Source organism: Rattus norvegicus, chromosome 1, assembly GCF_036323735.1.
Source record: "Rattus norvegicus strain BN/NHsdMcwi chromosome 1, GRCr8, whole genome shotgun sequence".
NCBI classification, from domain to species: domain Eukaryota; kingdom Metazoa; phylum Chordata; class Mammalia; order Rodentia; family Muridae; genus Rattus; species Rattus norvegicus.
This window is the reverse complement of record NC_086019.1, coordinates 65,223,255-65,240,730: the sequence shown is the minus strand read 5'-3', so window position 1 is coordinate 65,240,730 and position 17,476 is coordinate 65,223,255. Positions and strand designations below refer to the sequence as shown.

General features: G+C 41.5%; 1 protein-coding gene and 1 long non-coding RNA gene across 3 annotated transcripts in view; both read right to left on the bottom strand.

The window, feature by feature from the left end:
• Positions 1-5,303: 5,303 nt before the first annotated feature.
• LOC108349835 (60S ribosomal protein L35a pseudogene) lies at positions 5,304-6,292 on the bottom strand. The gene has a single exon (XM_063280902.1). It carries the CDS (start codon positions 6,242-6,244, stop codon positions 5,912-5,914), a length of 333 nt encoding a protein of 110 aa, XP_063136972.1. The 5' UTR covers positions 6,245-6,292; the 3' UTR covers positions 5,304-5,911.
• Positions 6,293-6,314: 22 nt separating this feature from the next.
• The window catches only part of LOC102551889 (uncharacterized), a 35,547-nt gene continuing 24,385 nt past the window's right edge, over positions 6,315-17,476 (bottom strand). Inside the window, exons 3-4 of one of the 2 annotated variants that reach the window (XR_005498094.2) lie at positions 9,775-9,883; positions 6,315-8,654 (exon numbers count right to left, since the gene is read on the bottom strand). This is a non-coding gene — a long non-coding RNA (uncharacterized LOC102551889). The remainder of the gene's footprint in view (positions 8,655-9,774; positions 9,884-17,476) is intronic. The other variant, XR_005498095.2, reaches the window with a different exon arrangement.

Here is a 17,476-nt window from a genome sequence, read left to right as displayed (position 1 = left end):
CAAAGATGGCGCCGACATCCAGCCTTGTCTGGATATAAACGACTTACTGCGCATGTGCAGGCTTGTCCCCTTGCTAGGGCTCCCTCTAGTGGTGAACAGCGGTACTGCACATGTGCGGTTTATGCACCAGGTGTTAGTTGACCGTTAATATGCTAATGAGGTGATTCATTCTCCGCCAATCCCTGGAGGACAAGTAGTGGGGTGATCCAAGCCCCACCAATCCCTGAGAGATAATTAGCATACTGTTGTCTATATAAGCCGAGCGATTTTGCTGCTCGGAGTCCCTGTTCAGAAGAGCTGTAACACTGAGAAGAGCTGTAACACTGAGAAGAGCTGTAACACTGAGAAGAGCTGTAACACTGAGAAGAGCTGTAACACTGAGAAGAGCTGTAACACAGTAAAGGCTTGCTCGCAGAAGAATCCTGTTGCCGCGCGTCGTTCTTACTGGCGGGACATTGGGCGCGCGACAAGTGGTGCCGAGACCCGGGAACCAACATCGCCGGTGCCAGGGGACCCTTCAGTGTGCTGAAGAGGATTCAGAACTGCGAGAAGGTAAATTAAAAGGTAAGCTTCGAGAGGCATGCCCCTTTTTGGAAGAGAGCATGTCAGAAACGGAGCAGAGTGAGAAATTAGGCTTCGAGAGGCATGCCCCTTTTTGGATTTAAGAGAGCATGTCAGAAACGGAACAGAGGCAGAAACGGAACAGAGTGAGAAATTAGGAGCTCAAATTAGGAGCTCGCAAAAAGAAAAAGGTTACTAAAACAAAAGTGAAAGAGATACAAAAGGCAGAAGAAATGCCGCTGGAGGAAAAAATAAGAGTGCCCCGGAGGACAAAGTACAAGTCATCCGGAGAGGATACTTTGTATCCATTAAAAGAATTAGAAGCCTTAGAACTGGCTGGCAGTGACTCTGAGCAAGAGTTGTCAGAGTCGGAGGAGGAGGAATTAGAGGAAGAGGCAGCCATATATGAGGAAGAAAGATATGGGCCTAGGTGGAGAGCCACTGTGAAGAAACCTAAAGTTATGGATCCTTTGTGGGCAAGGCTTGTAATTTTGTTTCTTTTTTTCTTTGTGTGGGATAGAGAAGCCACAGACAGCAAGCTTAAGCCCAGACCAAAACCTCTTTGGCAAATGGTCCCTGCCTGCTTAGAGGATAAACAATGTGAGGAAGCTGTTAGGACAGGTCAGAGGGTCCTTGCAGAACAACAAGAAAGTATGTCAGAGGGAGAAAAGGTCTCAAAAGAAAAAAAGAAAAGAAAAGGAGATAAAAGGAACAGAGAGAAGGCAAAGATAAAAAATGGGGTCAGTGCAGCTTTTGTTGTGGCTCAAGTTGAGGCTATTGCTAGGTATGTGATTAGGCTCTGGAAACCTCACAGAGTCATACTGATCAGATTTGATAGAGGTAGACCGCCTGAAAATTTATTCAGGAGAATCAAACAAAAAGATAAACTTGAGTGTGCCTACTTGGATTCCTGGTCTCAAGGAGATTTAGCAAGTGACAAGGTGCTTCTCTTAAAAAAGCAGTTTCAATCAGCCCTTGGAGCCTTGCACCTGTAGCTATGTGTAGCCACTTCAATTTTGTTTTCTGATTGGTTTTAAATGTATAAATATTCTCTACATGCCTTAGTTATGGACTATTGGCTTTTAAGTTATTGGATATGGTTTAAAAAAATGTAACATTGATAACAGAAAGTTGACATAAAACTGGTAAAATTTAAAATATGCTCATGTTTCTGTTGATACCTGTTCTGGTATTATACATGCTACTCTGATGACTGGTGAAAAGGCTTGTAATGCCATTAGCCATTGCTTAGAGGCATGGGCAGCCTGGGGAAAGCCTGATAGTCTCAAGACAGACAACAGGCCTGCCTACACTGCAAAGTTCTTTCAGGCATTTTGCCAGACAATGCAGGTCGGTCATACTACAGGCTTACCATACAATCCCCAAGGACAAGGAAATGTGGAAAGGGTACATCGTACCTTAAAAGAGCTTATAAAAAAAAAAAACAAAAAGAGGGAATTGCCAGCAGCCGAACACCAAAAGAACAACTTTCTTTAGCTCTATTTACTCTAAATTTCTTAATTTTGGATGCGCATGGCCGCTCTGCTGCGGATCGCCATGCTGCTACTACACCTATAACTAATGCAGAAGTAAAGTGGAAGGATGTCTTAACTGATGAATGGCGTGGCCCAGATCCTGTGATTTCGAGATCTAGGGGAGCGATTTGTGTTTTTCCGCAGAATCAAGAAAATCCAATTTGGGTACCTGAGCGTTTGACTCGAAGATTGTCTTCTGCTCTTCCTGAAGATGAGACTACGAACCCTACTATTACTACTGGGAATGGTAATACAGGTTAATTCGCCCACTCTGTGGGCTATTGCCAGATCCTGGCCAGGACCCATGCCAGTTCATAGCAATTCTACTGTTTTGAGAATAAGACTGGCAAGCATAATCTCTGGCCTTGGTTCCAATGGATGCTGTCCAATGAGCAAGGGGCATATACATCCCTGACCCCCTTTGCTAGGTTGATGGGTGAGAACTTCGTGCTGTATAATGTTTCAGCTACCAGAAAAAGGTGATACCAGGTTGATCAATATTCAATATAATAACCTCTTGGTAAATAATACTGCCACTAGTACTTCAGTATGTGCTAGATCACCTTTTTTCTGATAAGCACTAATGTAAGCAGTGGTGCTTTAAATTGTAATAGCTCTGATGTAGTCTGCTATTTAGCTGAATGCTGGGATGGCACTAATGACACCGCAGTGATGGTTAAGATTCCCTCCTTTGTGCCAATCCCAGTGGAGGCAAACCCAGATAGCTTTCCTATTCTTAATTTGCTGAGAGCCAAAAGAGATTTTGGAATTACGGCAGCCATAATTTCAGCCATTGTGCTGTCTGCTGCCGCAGCTACCACAGCTGAAATCGCTATGACCAATCAAATACAGACAGCTGAGACTGTCAATCAGATTGTAGAAAGAACTGCAGTGGTGCTAGAGATACAAGAAGAATTTAATACCCATTTGGCATCTGGCCTTCTATTAGCCAATCAAAGGATAGATTTAGTTCAAGAACAAATTGAAGCACTGTATCATATGACACAGCTGTCTTGTGTTTCCTCCCTTAGAGGTTTATGCATTATTCCTTTGTGAGCTAACTTTTCTCAGAATTTTCAACAGAGCAAAGAAATCTCGAATTATCTGAAAGGAAACTGGTCCATGAAAGCAGAGCAACTATCAAGACAATTGCTGATGCAGATTGCTGTCCTCAACAGCACTAGGCTGGACCCCATCACAGTTGAAGACTTTACCTCATGGATTACCAATGCTTTCTCCCTTTTCAAGGAGTGGGCGGGCATGTTTGTCCCGGGGAGCTATTGTCCTCCTGGGATGCGGAGTAGGTCTCTGGCTTATTGGCTGTTTAAAAAGAGAACATGCCAGACACAAAATGGTTGTTTACCAGGCTATGACCACCATTAAAAAGGGTGCTTCTCCCAACATATGGCTGGCCTCTTTGAAAGATCAAGAGTTCGCCCTAGATCATTTTTGTCACAGTCATGTGGAGTCATTGTATCCAGGGACGGGCAACTTTCCTCGAACTCGGACCAACCTAAGACACGGGGCCCGGTGGCGATAGGGTAACTCTATGACGGGTAAGGCCGAGTTTGGATGAGAACGACCTAAGACAGGAGCAATGACAAGATTGACGTGACACCCAGATCTAGACCAGTCATTTTATTAAACAAAAAAGGGGGAGATGTAGAGAGCGGCGCGGCGAAACAAAGATGGCGCCGACATCCAGCCTTGTCTGGATATAAACGACTTACTGCGCATGTGCAGGCTTGTCCCCTTGCTAGGGCTCCCTCTAGTGGTGAACAGCGGTACTGCACATGTGCGGTTTATTCACCAGGTGTTAGTTGACCGTTAATATGCTAATGAGGCGATTCATTCTCCGCCAATCCCTGGAGGACAAGTAGTGGGGTGATCCAAGCCCCACCAATCCCTGAGAGATAATTAGCATACTGCTGTCTATATAAGCCGAGCGATTTTGCTGCTCGGGGTCCCTGTTCAGAAGAGCTGTAACACTGAGAAGAGCTGTAACACTGAGAAGAGCTGTAACACTGAGAAGAGCTGTAACACTGAGAAGAGCTGTAACACAGTAAAGGCTTGCTCGCAGAAGAATCCTGTTGCCGCGCGTCGTTCTTACTGGCGGGACATTGGGCGCGCGACACTGAGCCATCTCTCCAGCCCCCTCCCCCTTTTTAAATATTTTTATTTGTTTTTTTTTCCTTTTTTTAATGCAAGTACACTGTACTTATATGCAAGTATGCTGTCATCGTCTTAAGACACACCAGAAGAGGGCATCGGATTCCATTACACATGGTTGTGAGCTACCATGTGGTTGCTGGGAATTGAACTCAGGACCTCTGGAAGAGCAGTCCATGCTCTTAACCACTGAGCCATCTCTCCAGCTCTAACACCAGTTTTATATTACGGTCACTAGTAAACTTCTGAGTCAGAAGCTTAGAGAAACATTTGGCAGTAATTAAAGTTCACAAACTGACAGAGACCTTCTGATATGCATCATGCCTTTGTTTTGTTGTCCATGCTTGCATCTCTGAAAACCAAGAAACGCATTTGCCTGATTATACACACTTACTTAACCATGAATACCTACTAAAACTACAAAGGCGAGAAAAATTATGACCCACATAGAGCATATTGGCTGCCCAACAAGGTCTATTCTTCCTTTCCCTCAAAGAATCTATAGGACAAATAACCATGTGCAGACTCATATGACAGGTGCATTGAGGAATGTACCTGGTCTATTCATTTCCACAACGGGGACTCAGCTGTCAACTGATAAACCTTCCTCTCCTGCCTGGATTGTTTTCTCTCTAGAAAATTCTAGAGATATCATGGTAGAATATTTACCAAGATTCTATCCCTAGTAGCCTCCGCCCCACTCCCCCCACTCCCCACCCCCCCAAAAAAAAACAGAACTGGAGAAATATACCTTAGAGGTCAAGTGCCCCTGGCTGCTCTTTCAGAGAATCTAAGTTGGATTCCCAGCACCTACATGATGGCCCACAACTGTCTATAAACCCAACCCAATGGGATCCAGTGCCCTCTTTTGGCCTTTTATGGACACTACATTCCTATGATATACAGACATTCATGCAGGCAAAACCCTATATACATAAAAAATAACAAATAAATTAAATACTGAAGAGATTTTAAAATAACCAGTCACTCTTGCTGCTTTAACCAGAACTAGAAAAACTTGTGGAGTGAAACATTTTTTCTGATAATCTTGGTAGAGTAGATTTACAAATTGTTAATAGGTTGGCAGAGTAACCATATCTCCTCCTCTTTCTCTGTCTCTCTGTCTCTCTTTCTCATTATCAATACCATAGATGATGAAAATGTTCAATTAATTATAAGTTATTAGCATTCTTATTATTTTGATGCAAACATTCCAATTTTGATCAAAAGGAGTCTCTTCAGACTAGCCCTTTATTTTTGCTTTTGACTAGATTATTCATTACATTTTAATTCAAGTATAAGAAGATTTGACTTAGATTCACCTAGACACATTTAAACAGGTATGTTCACTAAAAACTAAAGATGGCTATATCATTGAGAAATTTTATCTCCCAAATATAACACACTGGTCAGCTAAGCAGATCCACTCCATTCTTATCATTCAGATATGTTGTCATTTTGTTTTCTCCTGTATTCATTTCTTACAGATTTTCATATTTTTACTAACACAGAGTCATTGAGCTATCCTAAAGTGTCTTTAGGGTAACTTTCTTATATTTAATTAGGTATTTCTTTATTGGATTCCTTTCTTTTTTTTTTTTTTACAAGAACACAAATCTACTTTTATTTATTTACTCTCCATTAGTTTAAATCCGGGATGGGTACAGCATCACACAGATTCTGTGTCCAGTGGCCTTTGCAGGAAGGTTGCTTTGGAATTTGGCACGAACCATGCCACTGTTTCCATGGGCCCGAGTTTCTTTTCCCCAGATCACTCTGGTTTTGTTTGGTTTGCCTCCAGGAGTCACTGTATTGTTTTTTGCTTTGTACACATAAGCACACCGCTTGCCTAAGTAGAACTCAGTTTCATCTCGGGCATAAACACCTTCAATTTTAAGAAGAGCCGTGTGCTCTCTTTGGTTCCTGAGGCCTCGCTTGTAGCCAGCAAAAATGGCCTTGCACCACAGCCTTCCAGACATACTTGTTTTTTAGAAGTCCTGTTCCCAGCAGGCCTCCAAAGGCGCCAAGATGGCGGAAAGAAAAAGTGGATTTCTTTCTTTTTCTTTTCTTTTTTTTTTTTAAATATTTTATTTATTTATTATATATTATGATTACACTGTCGCTATCTTCAGACACACCAGAAGAGGGCATCAGACTCATTTCAGATGGTTGTGAGCCATCATGTGGTTGCTGGGATTTGAACTCAGGACCTTGGGAAGAGCAGTCGGTGCTCTTAACCACTGAGCCATCTCTCCAGCCCTTCTTTTCTTTTTTGAGGCAGGATTGCATTGTGCATCCTGTTTCCCTGGCTGGTCTGGAACTAACAATGCAGTCTAGCTGGCCTTGAGTTCAGAGTTTCACCTGCCTCTCTTCCAAAGCACTGGGATTAAAAGCTCATGTGCTACCCTGGCATATTGTTTTTGTTAAGATTTTTTTTTTCTACTAAACTCAAAGACTAATACAAGGATTTAAGCAATAGGTTTCAGATTGGTTTTATTTCCTGGTATAAATTTTATGTTCATGGTACCACATTTTTAGCGCTCACTGTCTTATGAGGCAATATCTTGAAGCATTTTAAATTAGGTAGAGTTTAATAAACTTTCAAAATTGTGAGTCCAGCTAGAAGTTTCAAAAAATCAAAATGCCATGGGAACTTTTATGTGAATAGTCTGGTTTTGTTCAGAAATGCTCTTACAGGCTGTCCTCTGAGCATTGCCCTGCAGAAAGAATAATTTCAAGTACATATAATGCCAAATGCTTCCTCTTATATACCAATTGTAAAGAAGTCATCACTCCTTTATAGTCCTTCCCAAATATTTCTTGAATGTCTCCAATTATTTTCCTTTGAAATGTAGAAAAAATATATTTTCCCAAAATGAGTTTTTCCCATCTCATAAGTGAAATTTTGGAGTCTTTCAGCTGATAGTGTGTTGTTTGATCTATAAATCAAGATATAGCTAAGACATGTGGTTTACCCTGATAATTAAGCCTAAGTTCCCTATGTAACCAGGTGGTAACTTGCAACAGTGTAACCAGATGGTAACTTGTTACAACAGCCCTGAAAATATGGGAAGGGGTGATGAAGACATTTCTAGTCCTAGCTTTTCCTGTCCCTGGTCTACTATTAGGCATATTATTTGACAAATAATTTACCCAAAGTTTTCAGCAAGAAATATGGAAATGTAAAAATATAGTCACAGTCAATTGATTAGACACAGAACGAGGTTCTCTACATACAAAACGAGATTTTTGCATATTTATATAATTTGACTAGATCATCTCTAACATTTCAACTTCTGAAATTCTATGAATCTTTGATAATAAATCTAGTATTAAAGTCTCGTGGTGATCTTCACACCGGACTGAAACTAGCTTCTTCAACCTCAACTTCTACGATATTTGTGGTTACACTTGTGTCCCACCATGCCTTGTGATTCTAAGATTCTATTACTGGAAGACGCCACGAGGAGGCAAAGCAACTCCTTTTACCTGAAAATTCATCTTTTGTTGGACATACAGATGACTGCCAGTAGCTAGACCCACAGGATTCACATAACACTGTTAAAACGCGGTGTCTGCACTGAAGAGCACATAGTTTGGCATAATGGATGGTGACCTGAATAGCACGAGTTGTTGTTGTTGTTTTGCCTTCTACTTTTAAAATGGTGTGAACTTTTAAAATGGTGTGAACCCTCTTCCTTGTGATAAACAGGTTCACCTGACCGACACCACTGTCCCTGCATCTCTGAGTACCACCGTCTCTCCAATCCCAACGTCTTTATCCCTCGGTTTTTTCAGGTCCACTTATTCCCTAAGATTTGCAAAGGATTCACTACATGCGCGACTACACATGTTAGGTCATTGGACTTCAAGTAAACGATTGAGAAAGTATGTTCGGTTTAATGAAGCAGTGCTTCCTATAAGCGTTCTGGGAAATAGTCCTCAAAGTGTTCTGGCTGGGACATCATTGGATGCTGGCTTAGTGTCTGGAAGGCTTTAGACAGCACAAAGCATTTTGTATTTGAGGCAATTTAAACAACGACTCTTCGGGCTATATCACCTGCTCTCCAGAGCATTCACTCACTTGCGCAATTTATACAGCGGGTTCAGGAAAACAATGTCTCTGCTTCCCCCTAAGACATTCGGCAAATTCCTTACACCAGTGAAAAGATAGTATGAAAATGAAGTAAAAGTGGCAAGAAGACAATCCAAGACTTGCCTTATCTCTTTGACCTTTAAAATCTAGTTTACGGCTCTTCGGGAGCTCAGACACAATTATCCACAGGCGCGTCCTTAGTGACGAAGTAAGGAGTCCGATCTGGACTCGAATATTAGTTGAGACATTTGTTTGCTGTGTGACTTTGGGTACTGTCCTTCAGTTTTTCATCCCTAAAAACAAAACACAGCGTTTAGTGTAATATGTTTTAAATATCTGTAGCACAGTTAGCATAGTCTTTAGAATATATGACACATTCAACAAATATTAGATAGTAACTGGATGCTCGTGCTGATTTTATCTCCAAAATGTGAGGACTATTTAAAAAGCGTGTTGACACTCCGTCATTACTTCCCAAAGAGACAGCCAATGGTTCCTTGTCAGCGCAGTCAATGTCAGGCATACTCAATTTAACTCACGTCTTTCTTAGTACTTCTAAAGTCTGTTTCTGGCCCCGCCCCGCCCTGCCCCTACTTTTCTTTTTCTTTGTTCTAACTCTATCCTTTGAAGCAAATTGGTCACAAGTTCCGTGGTATCCTTCACATTTCTACTTGTGATTGAAAATGTGTCAGATTCTATCTGCCATAGTGTTATTGAAAAAACATAACTTTAAAAAAATGGCAAAAAAGGAACATTTAATAGGGACTGGTTTAGAGAATTTAGCAACATACAACAGGGCTGGAAGTCATGCTTGGCACTGTTTGCACCGCTGTGGGACCTGATGTTACAGGGCTGGAGAATAATAAATGTGAATTACTTGGTAATTACCCAGAGTCAGAGCCCTGCACTTGATATACAGGGGCGAAGTAAGAATTAGGAATTTAAGCAGCTCATCTTGCCTCTGCCATAATTTCACTGTTTGACACTGGGAAAAAAGTCATTAAGTGTTTATGATCCTCAGCTTGCTGGTCTATAAAAGAAGGACGTTCTGGGAGCAGGGGTTGTTACTCAATGGTAAAGTGCTTGTCTTTGAGGTCCAAGACTTGATTTCAATACTAGAGCAAACCAAACCAAACAAACAGACAAAAGAAATGTGGTGCTTTGCCTCTTAACCACACATAAAGAAGAAATGATAACATCAACACTGATTAATACGTGTTTTTGTGGAATAACGTGCACTAGTATGAATAGTTAACTTTAACATAGTTGCATAAAAGGCTGATTCAAACAGCCCCTTCATATTTAAAAATTGAGAAATTCCCTTTTCTGCCCAGGTCCACGGCTTCCTCGGCTTTTATCAGTCAGTGGAATGTGTCACAGGTAATTAGAGAATAAATTGTTTCCTGATCTTACTGAGTGTGAATCCAGTTGAAGTAGTTAGGAACTGCTTAGGTGGCAATGTGACAATATAGGCTTTGCTGTACAGATCCAGAGTCCTTGATGATGTCAGGTTTTGAGCTCTCTGAAAAAGCCAGGACTGTATTAAGTAAGGCAATGGAAGCACCAACAACTGATATTTTAAGCAATAGCAAACTACAGTGATATAAATTATAAATATGAATGCCTCTAAATACAAAAGTGCCACACCAATGAATAGCGAATACATTTTTACTGGCAATCACTCAGAGTAAAAATAATACCTTATGGTTGGGGATTTAGCTCAGTGGTAGAGCGCTTGCCTAGCAAGCACAAGGCCCTGGGTTCGGTCCCCAGCTCTGAAAAAAAAATAATACCTTATTTTTAGCTTTAGGACATGCTTACTATGTTCTTAATATTAACAAAAACTGGAGTCTTCCACTAGGAGCCTTCAGATGAACCCTCAGCTCCACCTGCACCATGTCTGACTGGATGCTGCCATACTCCTGTCTTGATGATAATGGACTGATCCTCTGAACCTGTAAGCCAGTCCCAATTAAATGTTGTCCTTATAAAGTTGCTTTCCATGGTATCTGTTCACAGCAGTAAAACCCTAAGACAGAAGTTGGTACCAGGACTTGAGTATTGCTGTGATAGGCCTGACCATGTTTTTGTTTAGAAGAATGGAGATTTTGGGACTTTGAATTTGGAGCGCCATGGAATGTTTTAAGTGGGGCTTAATGAGCTATCTTGGTAGGAATATGGAAGACTTTGTTGCTGTGAGTGATTTCAACTGTGCAGACCTGACCCAAGAGGTTTCAGTGGAGAAGAAATTCAGTATGTGGCCTAAATTTTCGTGAAAAATTTGGCTACTTTTGCTCTTGTCTGAAGAGTCTGCCTGAGGCTAAGGTGAAGAGATTCAGATTAATTCCATTGACAAAGGAAGTCTCAGAAACACCCATCATAGACTTTGTTCTCCAGTTAAGTCTCATGAAGAGCATTTTAAACAAGCTTAGCAAACTGAGAAAGGGAAAATATAAAGTACATGGTTCAAGCATTAAAGGGGTACGAGGAAGTGAAATGAAGTTTAATCTTGTGTTCAAGGATAATAAATTAAAGTAAGGGAGTAGTGACTTTGGGACAAGATCCCACCCACCTAAGTTTAGGTTCAGGTATGGTAGTATAAGCCCTTAATCGCAGAAGACAAAGTCAAGCAGACCTCTGAGTTGAAGGCCAGCCTTCAGCAAGTTCTAAGTGAAGAAAAACTTAAATCCAGACTTAGTGGAACATACCTTTAATCCTAGTGTTTAGGAAACAGGCATGCAGTTCTCTGAGTCCAAGGTCAATGTATAGAGCAAGTTCCAGGAAAGCCAAGCTTAAGCAGAGAGGCAGTTGGGAAACAGAAAGCTGGTAATAGAATTAGGGGGTAGGGGGGATGGGGCATGTTCCAGCCTTAGCAAGCAGCAGAACATGGCAGCTTCGTCCATGTGACTCTGGCTTTAGAGTGAAAAATAGAAGGGACTACTGGGACAATTGATGCTGGCTAGCTGGAGCTAAGAAATTAGAAGTGATTAAGAAAAGACCAACATTACTAAGGTTAAATCTTCCGGAAAGTGTTTTCTGAGAGCACAAAGAAGTTGTGTTCTAGAGTTGCAAGGTTGTACCTCATGCTGTAGCTGGACTTGGTAATGTGTAAGAGTCGCCCAGGTGGTACTGGTTTGGAAGTCATGAAGGGGTCATGAAGAGCAGCTGAGGCTGAGCACTGTGAGAGGCCATGGAAGGCCACTGGTGAAGGTGCAGCCTCAGTTGCAGCTGACGGCCCAGGACTGAAGGGGTCATGCAAAGGAGTTGAGGCTTAACACCATGAAGAGAGCCTATGGGAGGCTGTTGGTGAAGCCTAGCTGCAGCAGAAGACCCCAGTGTATTAGAGATGCCAGTACCGTGGGATGATCACCAAGAACAGCAGCAGCAGTAGAATGGAGTCAACCAGAGCCTAGAATTCTGCAGAAGGCAGAGCTGAAGTGATGCTAGTCCTTTGGAGGAGCCCAGAAGATCATGTTTGGATCCCAGACATTGAAACAAGAAACTGTAACATTGGTGCTTCCTTGGAGACCCCAAGATTTTTGAGGTGTCAGAGCCATAGGATATCTCATGAGGAGTGCTGGAGTGGAACCAGCCCAGGGGAAAGAAGTCTGTTGCAGTCAACAAAGATGAAAAAGGAGGTGGAGATATGCGAACTGCTTTGACATCGGACATGGGGATGCAGGGTTTGGAGTTTGCCCAGCCGGTTCCCTGTCTTGATTTGGGGACTGCAGTTAAGTGACTGGATGGATTTCAGAAGAGACTTTGAATTGTGGACTTTTAACATTGTTGAGACAGCTGTAGACTATGTGGACTTTGGAAGTTGAACTAAATGTACGTTTTTATTATGCTGTGGCTAGATATGGCCCCCACAGACTCATGTGTTTGAAGAAGCCTATGGGAACCAGGGAGTGGAATGTCATAGTTTGAATATGCTTGGTCCAGGGAGTGGCACTATTTGGAGGTGTGGCCTTGTTGGAGTAGGTGTGTCACTGTGGGCATGGGCTTTTACACCGTAGCCCTAGCAACTTGGAAGCCAGTCTTCCACTAGCAGCCTTTAGATGTTGAACCCTCAGTTCCACCTGCACCATGCTTACCCGGATGCTGCCATGCTCCTGTCTTGATGATAATGGACTGAACCTCTGAACCTGTAAGCCAGCCCCAATTAAATGTTGTCCTTATAGGACAAAAAAGAACTGTTCATGATTTTCAAAAGCCTTTAGGAGCACTTATAAAAATTTTGATCCACAGTTATTTATTGCACCGGGAATGACCAGGAAACAGTAGAGTTGTAAAATTGCAGGAATGTTGAATTATGCAAGACTGAATTTTAACAGGAGGTCTTTTGAGAGATATACATCTGCCTAGTCACTTTGGTTTGGCAATTAGGGTCTTTTGGAAAAGGAATTGAGCCACACTTGCATATATAAAGGGGTGGGGGGCCATGATTTTCACTGTGAAGAGACAGTTTAGATAACAGTAGCCAGGGCATGGCAGTATGCATCATTAATTCTAGCTCTTGGGAATCTGACACAGGAAGGTCTTAAGTTTGAAGTTAGCCTAGGCTACAGAACAAGTTTATGTTTAAGTCTTGGCTATATGGTGAGAACTTTTCTCAAAAACTCACTAACACACCACATTCCTGCGCACGTGTGCGCGCGTGCACACACACACACACACACACACACACACACACTGTGTATATTAAATATACACAGTGATATTTACATTCATTTAAAATGAACGAGTCAGAATTTCCTTTTTTTTTTCCTGGAGCTGGGGACCGAACCCAGGGCCTTGCGCTTGCTAGGCAAGCGCTCTACCACTGAGCTAAATCCCCAACCCCCACGAGTCAGAATTTCAAAGCATTTATTACTATCGGATCAAAAATCTAGCATCGTCTCCCTTAATTTTTGTCTTCATTTAAAAATGAGAACTTGTAGTTGTCTTCTTGAGGTTTATTTTCTTCAAAAATGACTCTAGCTTTTGTCAGTTCAGATGACAAAACTGTCTCAAACTTTAAATATAATCAATATTAGTATTTGCTGTGTTGAAAAACAAAAAAGGAGCAATACCAGATTATGATCTATTATATCTGAGGTAATGGTATTGATGGCATAAATGAAATCATTACAGGCCAATAATTGGGGTCTGGTGGCTGAGCACAATGTCAGAAGGCCCATTGAGGAGGAAGCCAAGCTTGAATTTAGCCTTGTCTTCATAGCAAGACATTGTCTCAGAAAACAAGACATACAAACAAGACAAACAAAACAAGACAAACAAAACAAGGCAAACAAAGCGTAAGCGAGAGGAGCTGGAGATAGCATTATTTTGTAAAAACACAAACTTTGGAAGTGGTAGTACATAGGTAGGGGAGGGAAATGAGGTAACTGCAGTATTGTGTCACGGTGAGCACAATAAACCAGCTTAGAGGTGGCTAGTTCCCAGGGGTTCAACTCTACACTTTCCTTTTTCACCTTAATATTATCTCTTTGTTAGGGCTGGACAAACTTAAAAAGATTTTATAGATAATTTAGGTAATTTCTTTTTGGAAATCACTTGAAAATTATCATCATCATCATCATCATCATCATCATTTTTAAGGTGGAAAGCACAGCACTCTACTGCACATGTGGAGTCAAACACAAACTTTGTAGAGTGGTTTCTGTGATGGTTTGAATGAGAATTGTCTCCATAGGCTCATGTTCGAATGCTTGGTTCCCAGTTAATGGGATTGTTTGGGAAGGATTAAGGGGTGTGGCCTTGTTGAAGGATGTGTGTTACTAGGGGCAGGTTTCAAAAACCTATGTCAGGCTCAGTCTCTGTCTGTCTGTCTGTCTGTCTGTCTGTCTCCTGCCTGTGGGTCAAAATGTAAAGTTCTCAGCTACTATCCCAGGACCAAACTATAAGCAAGCTCTCACTTAAATCTCTTCTTTTATAAGAGAGTTGCATTGGTCATGGAGGCTCATCTTAACAATGAAGCAGGACTAAGACAGTTCTCTGTTTCCATCTTTATATGGGTTCTGGGTGAACTTAGGTCTCTAGGTTTGCTTACGTCATGAAGTGGCAAATATATTTACCTGCTAAGTCACCTCACCAAGCCTCTTGAAGACTACTTTTAAATGTAAAATGTTTTAAGGAATGCTATTTGCCCAATCAGAAAAGTCCCAAGAACAGGTCCCCCACACACACACACACAGTTCACTATAATGAGCAGTATGCGAGTAATCTGGTGCAGAATCGTGTCAATGTTTTTGAGATACTCTTTTCCATCTCAGTGACCGTTGGGAAAATTTTAGTGTGCCACCTGCGACACAGAAGTTATCTTTGGAAACTTTGATTCATTTTAAGGATAAATTAGGTGCAGAAGGGAACTATTCTTTTTTTTTTTTTTTTTTTTTTCTCTTTTTCGGAGCTGGGGACCGAACCCAGGGCCTTGCGCTCGCTAGGCAAGCGCTCTAACACTGAGCTAAATCCCCAACCCCAGAAGGGAACTATTCTAACAGCAGTTTCCTCCTCTTCCTCCTCCTGCTTCTTCTTCATCTTTTGTCTTCTTCTGGCCATACGTTTGAGTGTGTAGCCACCCTTGAGAGAACTGTTGACCAACCAAGGATCACGTTTAAAGAAAACTGACTCTTCTTCCCTCAGAAGCCACCATCTGCCGATACTCCTCAGCCAGGATTTGAGTTTTGTGAATACTTCCTGCTGGAGAGTGTTGACTGGATAGACATTTTGCAGCAACCATAGATGCTGTGAGCCCACAAGTGCAGAGAATTTACTTCTTCTCTCATCCTCCCTGATCTCTATGGCTTACAGTCCTCCTGCCCTCCCCACCTCCAATCGTTCTTGAGCCTTCGAGGGAGGAATGATACAGATGTCCCATTTGTGGCTGTGCACTTCACAGGCCTGTGTACTCTGCACTTGGGCCGGTTGTGAGTTTCTTATGTAACCACTGTCCACTGCACAAGGAAACTTTTCTGAAGAGTCTTAAGAGCACATGGATATAGGGATACAGATTTACAGAGTAACTTGGTACTGTATCCATTTAGCAGAATAATTCTATTAGGTTCGCATGTGGGGGTCTATAACTTTCCCAACCATTGAGTTCTTGGCCAGATTTAGAATACCGGGTATGGGGCTGGAGAGATGGCTCAGCGGTTAAGAGCACCCGACTGCTCTTCCAGAGGTCATGAGTTCAATTCCCAGCAACCACATGGTGGCTCACAATCATCTGTAAAGAGATCCGATGCCCTCTTCTGGTGTATCTGAAGACTGCTACAGTGTACTTATATATAATAAATGAATAAAATATTAAAAAAAAAAAGAATACCGGGTATGTGTTTCCTCCTGTGGAGCTGACCTTAAACTCAAGCAGAAAGCAATTAGTTAATCCCATAACATGTATCACTCTTACCCTCACTGGCATATTTTGCCAGGTTGGTTCTTATTACCGTTCTCAGTGTTCATAGCTGTAAGACTGTTGTTAGTGGCCCCTACCTCCAGCCTCCTGCATAGTACCTTCTGGCATATGAAAACTAGGCATTGGGGAGAAAGTGTCTTGGTCAGTGCCAGCTTGCTTTCTATATGCTGATTGGTCAGAACATGTGGTTCTTCAGCAACAGTCTCACAGCAAGTTCTAGCGGACAGCCAAGAACATAGGCTGTAACCTGTATTATTTTGGTTTCACCTCTAGCCAACACCACGAGGGTAAGTATTCTCCTTTACCTTTTGGTATAGGACTTTTTATTTAGGTAATAATGGCTTCCAGGGGTATCATTGTCTCCTGTATAGGGCAGTTCAAATATATAATGCATACATTACAATATATACAATAATAATATGTTATACATATATATTTTATTATTCATGTTATTCATTACATATATACTTAGGAAATTTATAAAATAGGTTTTCATATAGTATTTTTAAACATTATTATTGTCAATCACTCCTGTTCCCACCCCCTCTTCCACCCTCTCTTCCTGTTTCCTTCTCCTTCTGCAATCCTTCCCTGGATTCCCCCACTATCCCTGTTCCCATCAGTGGTCCTTTTTTTTTTTTTTAAACTCTTCCTGGGTTCAAAGGATACACCAAATTAAACACATACATCTAAAAATCCAGTACCAAGATCCGCCTATCAGTGAGAACATGTGATGCTTGTGTTTTTGAGTCAGGATACAATGAGAAACAAAACGTGACGTTCCAACGCTATGAAGTTATGAATTATAAAGAAACAATATGTCACATGCCTATAATTGTAGCATTTGGGAGTTGGTAAAATGAAGAGCCTAAAACCAAGGCCAGTCTCAAGGAAAAACAAGCTAAGAAGCAAGCAAACAATAACCAATACTCAGCAAATAAATGTCTCATTTAATTACTTTATTCTTGTGGGTTGAGACATCTCTGAACTTCAGTTACTCTTTGAAAACATCTATACCAGGCAATCGCTTTTACTTCATGTTTCAGTTACATTGTGCACATACCCATTCTATATCATTGCTTCATAGTTACCAGTAAAGGAAAAACTACTTTCCATGTTCCTTTCAGACTTTTATTCTTGATAAAATTATAACTAAAATTAACCTTGACTACACTTTGCTAAGCTTATTGGTCTGTACAGCTGAGAGATAAGCACAACTTTGTCAATTTCAAATTACTAAACATAGATACTGTAGCAAAACTCAGAGTCAGTAATCAGAAAGTTGCTCCTCTCTGTTACTTTGCCCTACACTCAGTCTTTAGACTTTCCTGTCACAACCGTGTATTAGCATTTTAAATGATTATGAAGCACGTAAAGGGTAAACATCTCATTGTAAATCAATAGTGCAATCCTGTCTCCTTCAACCTAACCCCCCCACTCCCTTTTAAACTCCAGTTCCTTGTAGAGTGTGTTCCACCGTATAGGGCTCATTCTGTGTGCTGCTTGGGGTTGTTAACTTTTCTTTAATCTTATTTCAAATCCTCCTCCACTTCCTGGCTGCTGGGGTGTTTTGTTCTTCACTGACCGGGTGGTGGGGGCGTGTGAGAAGTACTGTGTGCAAACAGAGGGCAGAAAAGGACATTGTGGACTCTAAGATTAGATAGTTTAGGTAGCTGCTGTATAGGGTACCAATACCAA

Bases quoted from the DNA above. Each gene is read 5' to 3' on its own strand.
- LOC108349835 (XM_063280902.1), bottom strand. From the start codon at position 6,244: ATGTCTGGAAGGCTGTGGTGCAAGGCCATTTTTGCTGGCTACAAGCGA.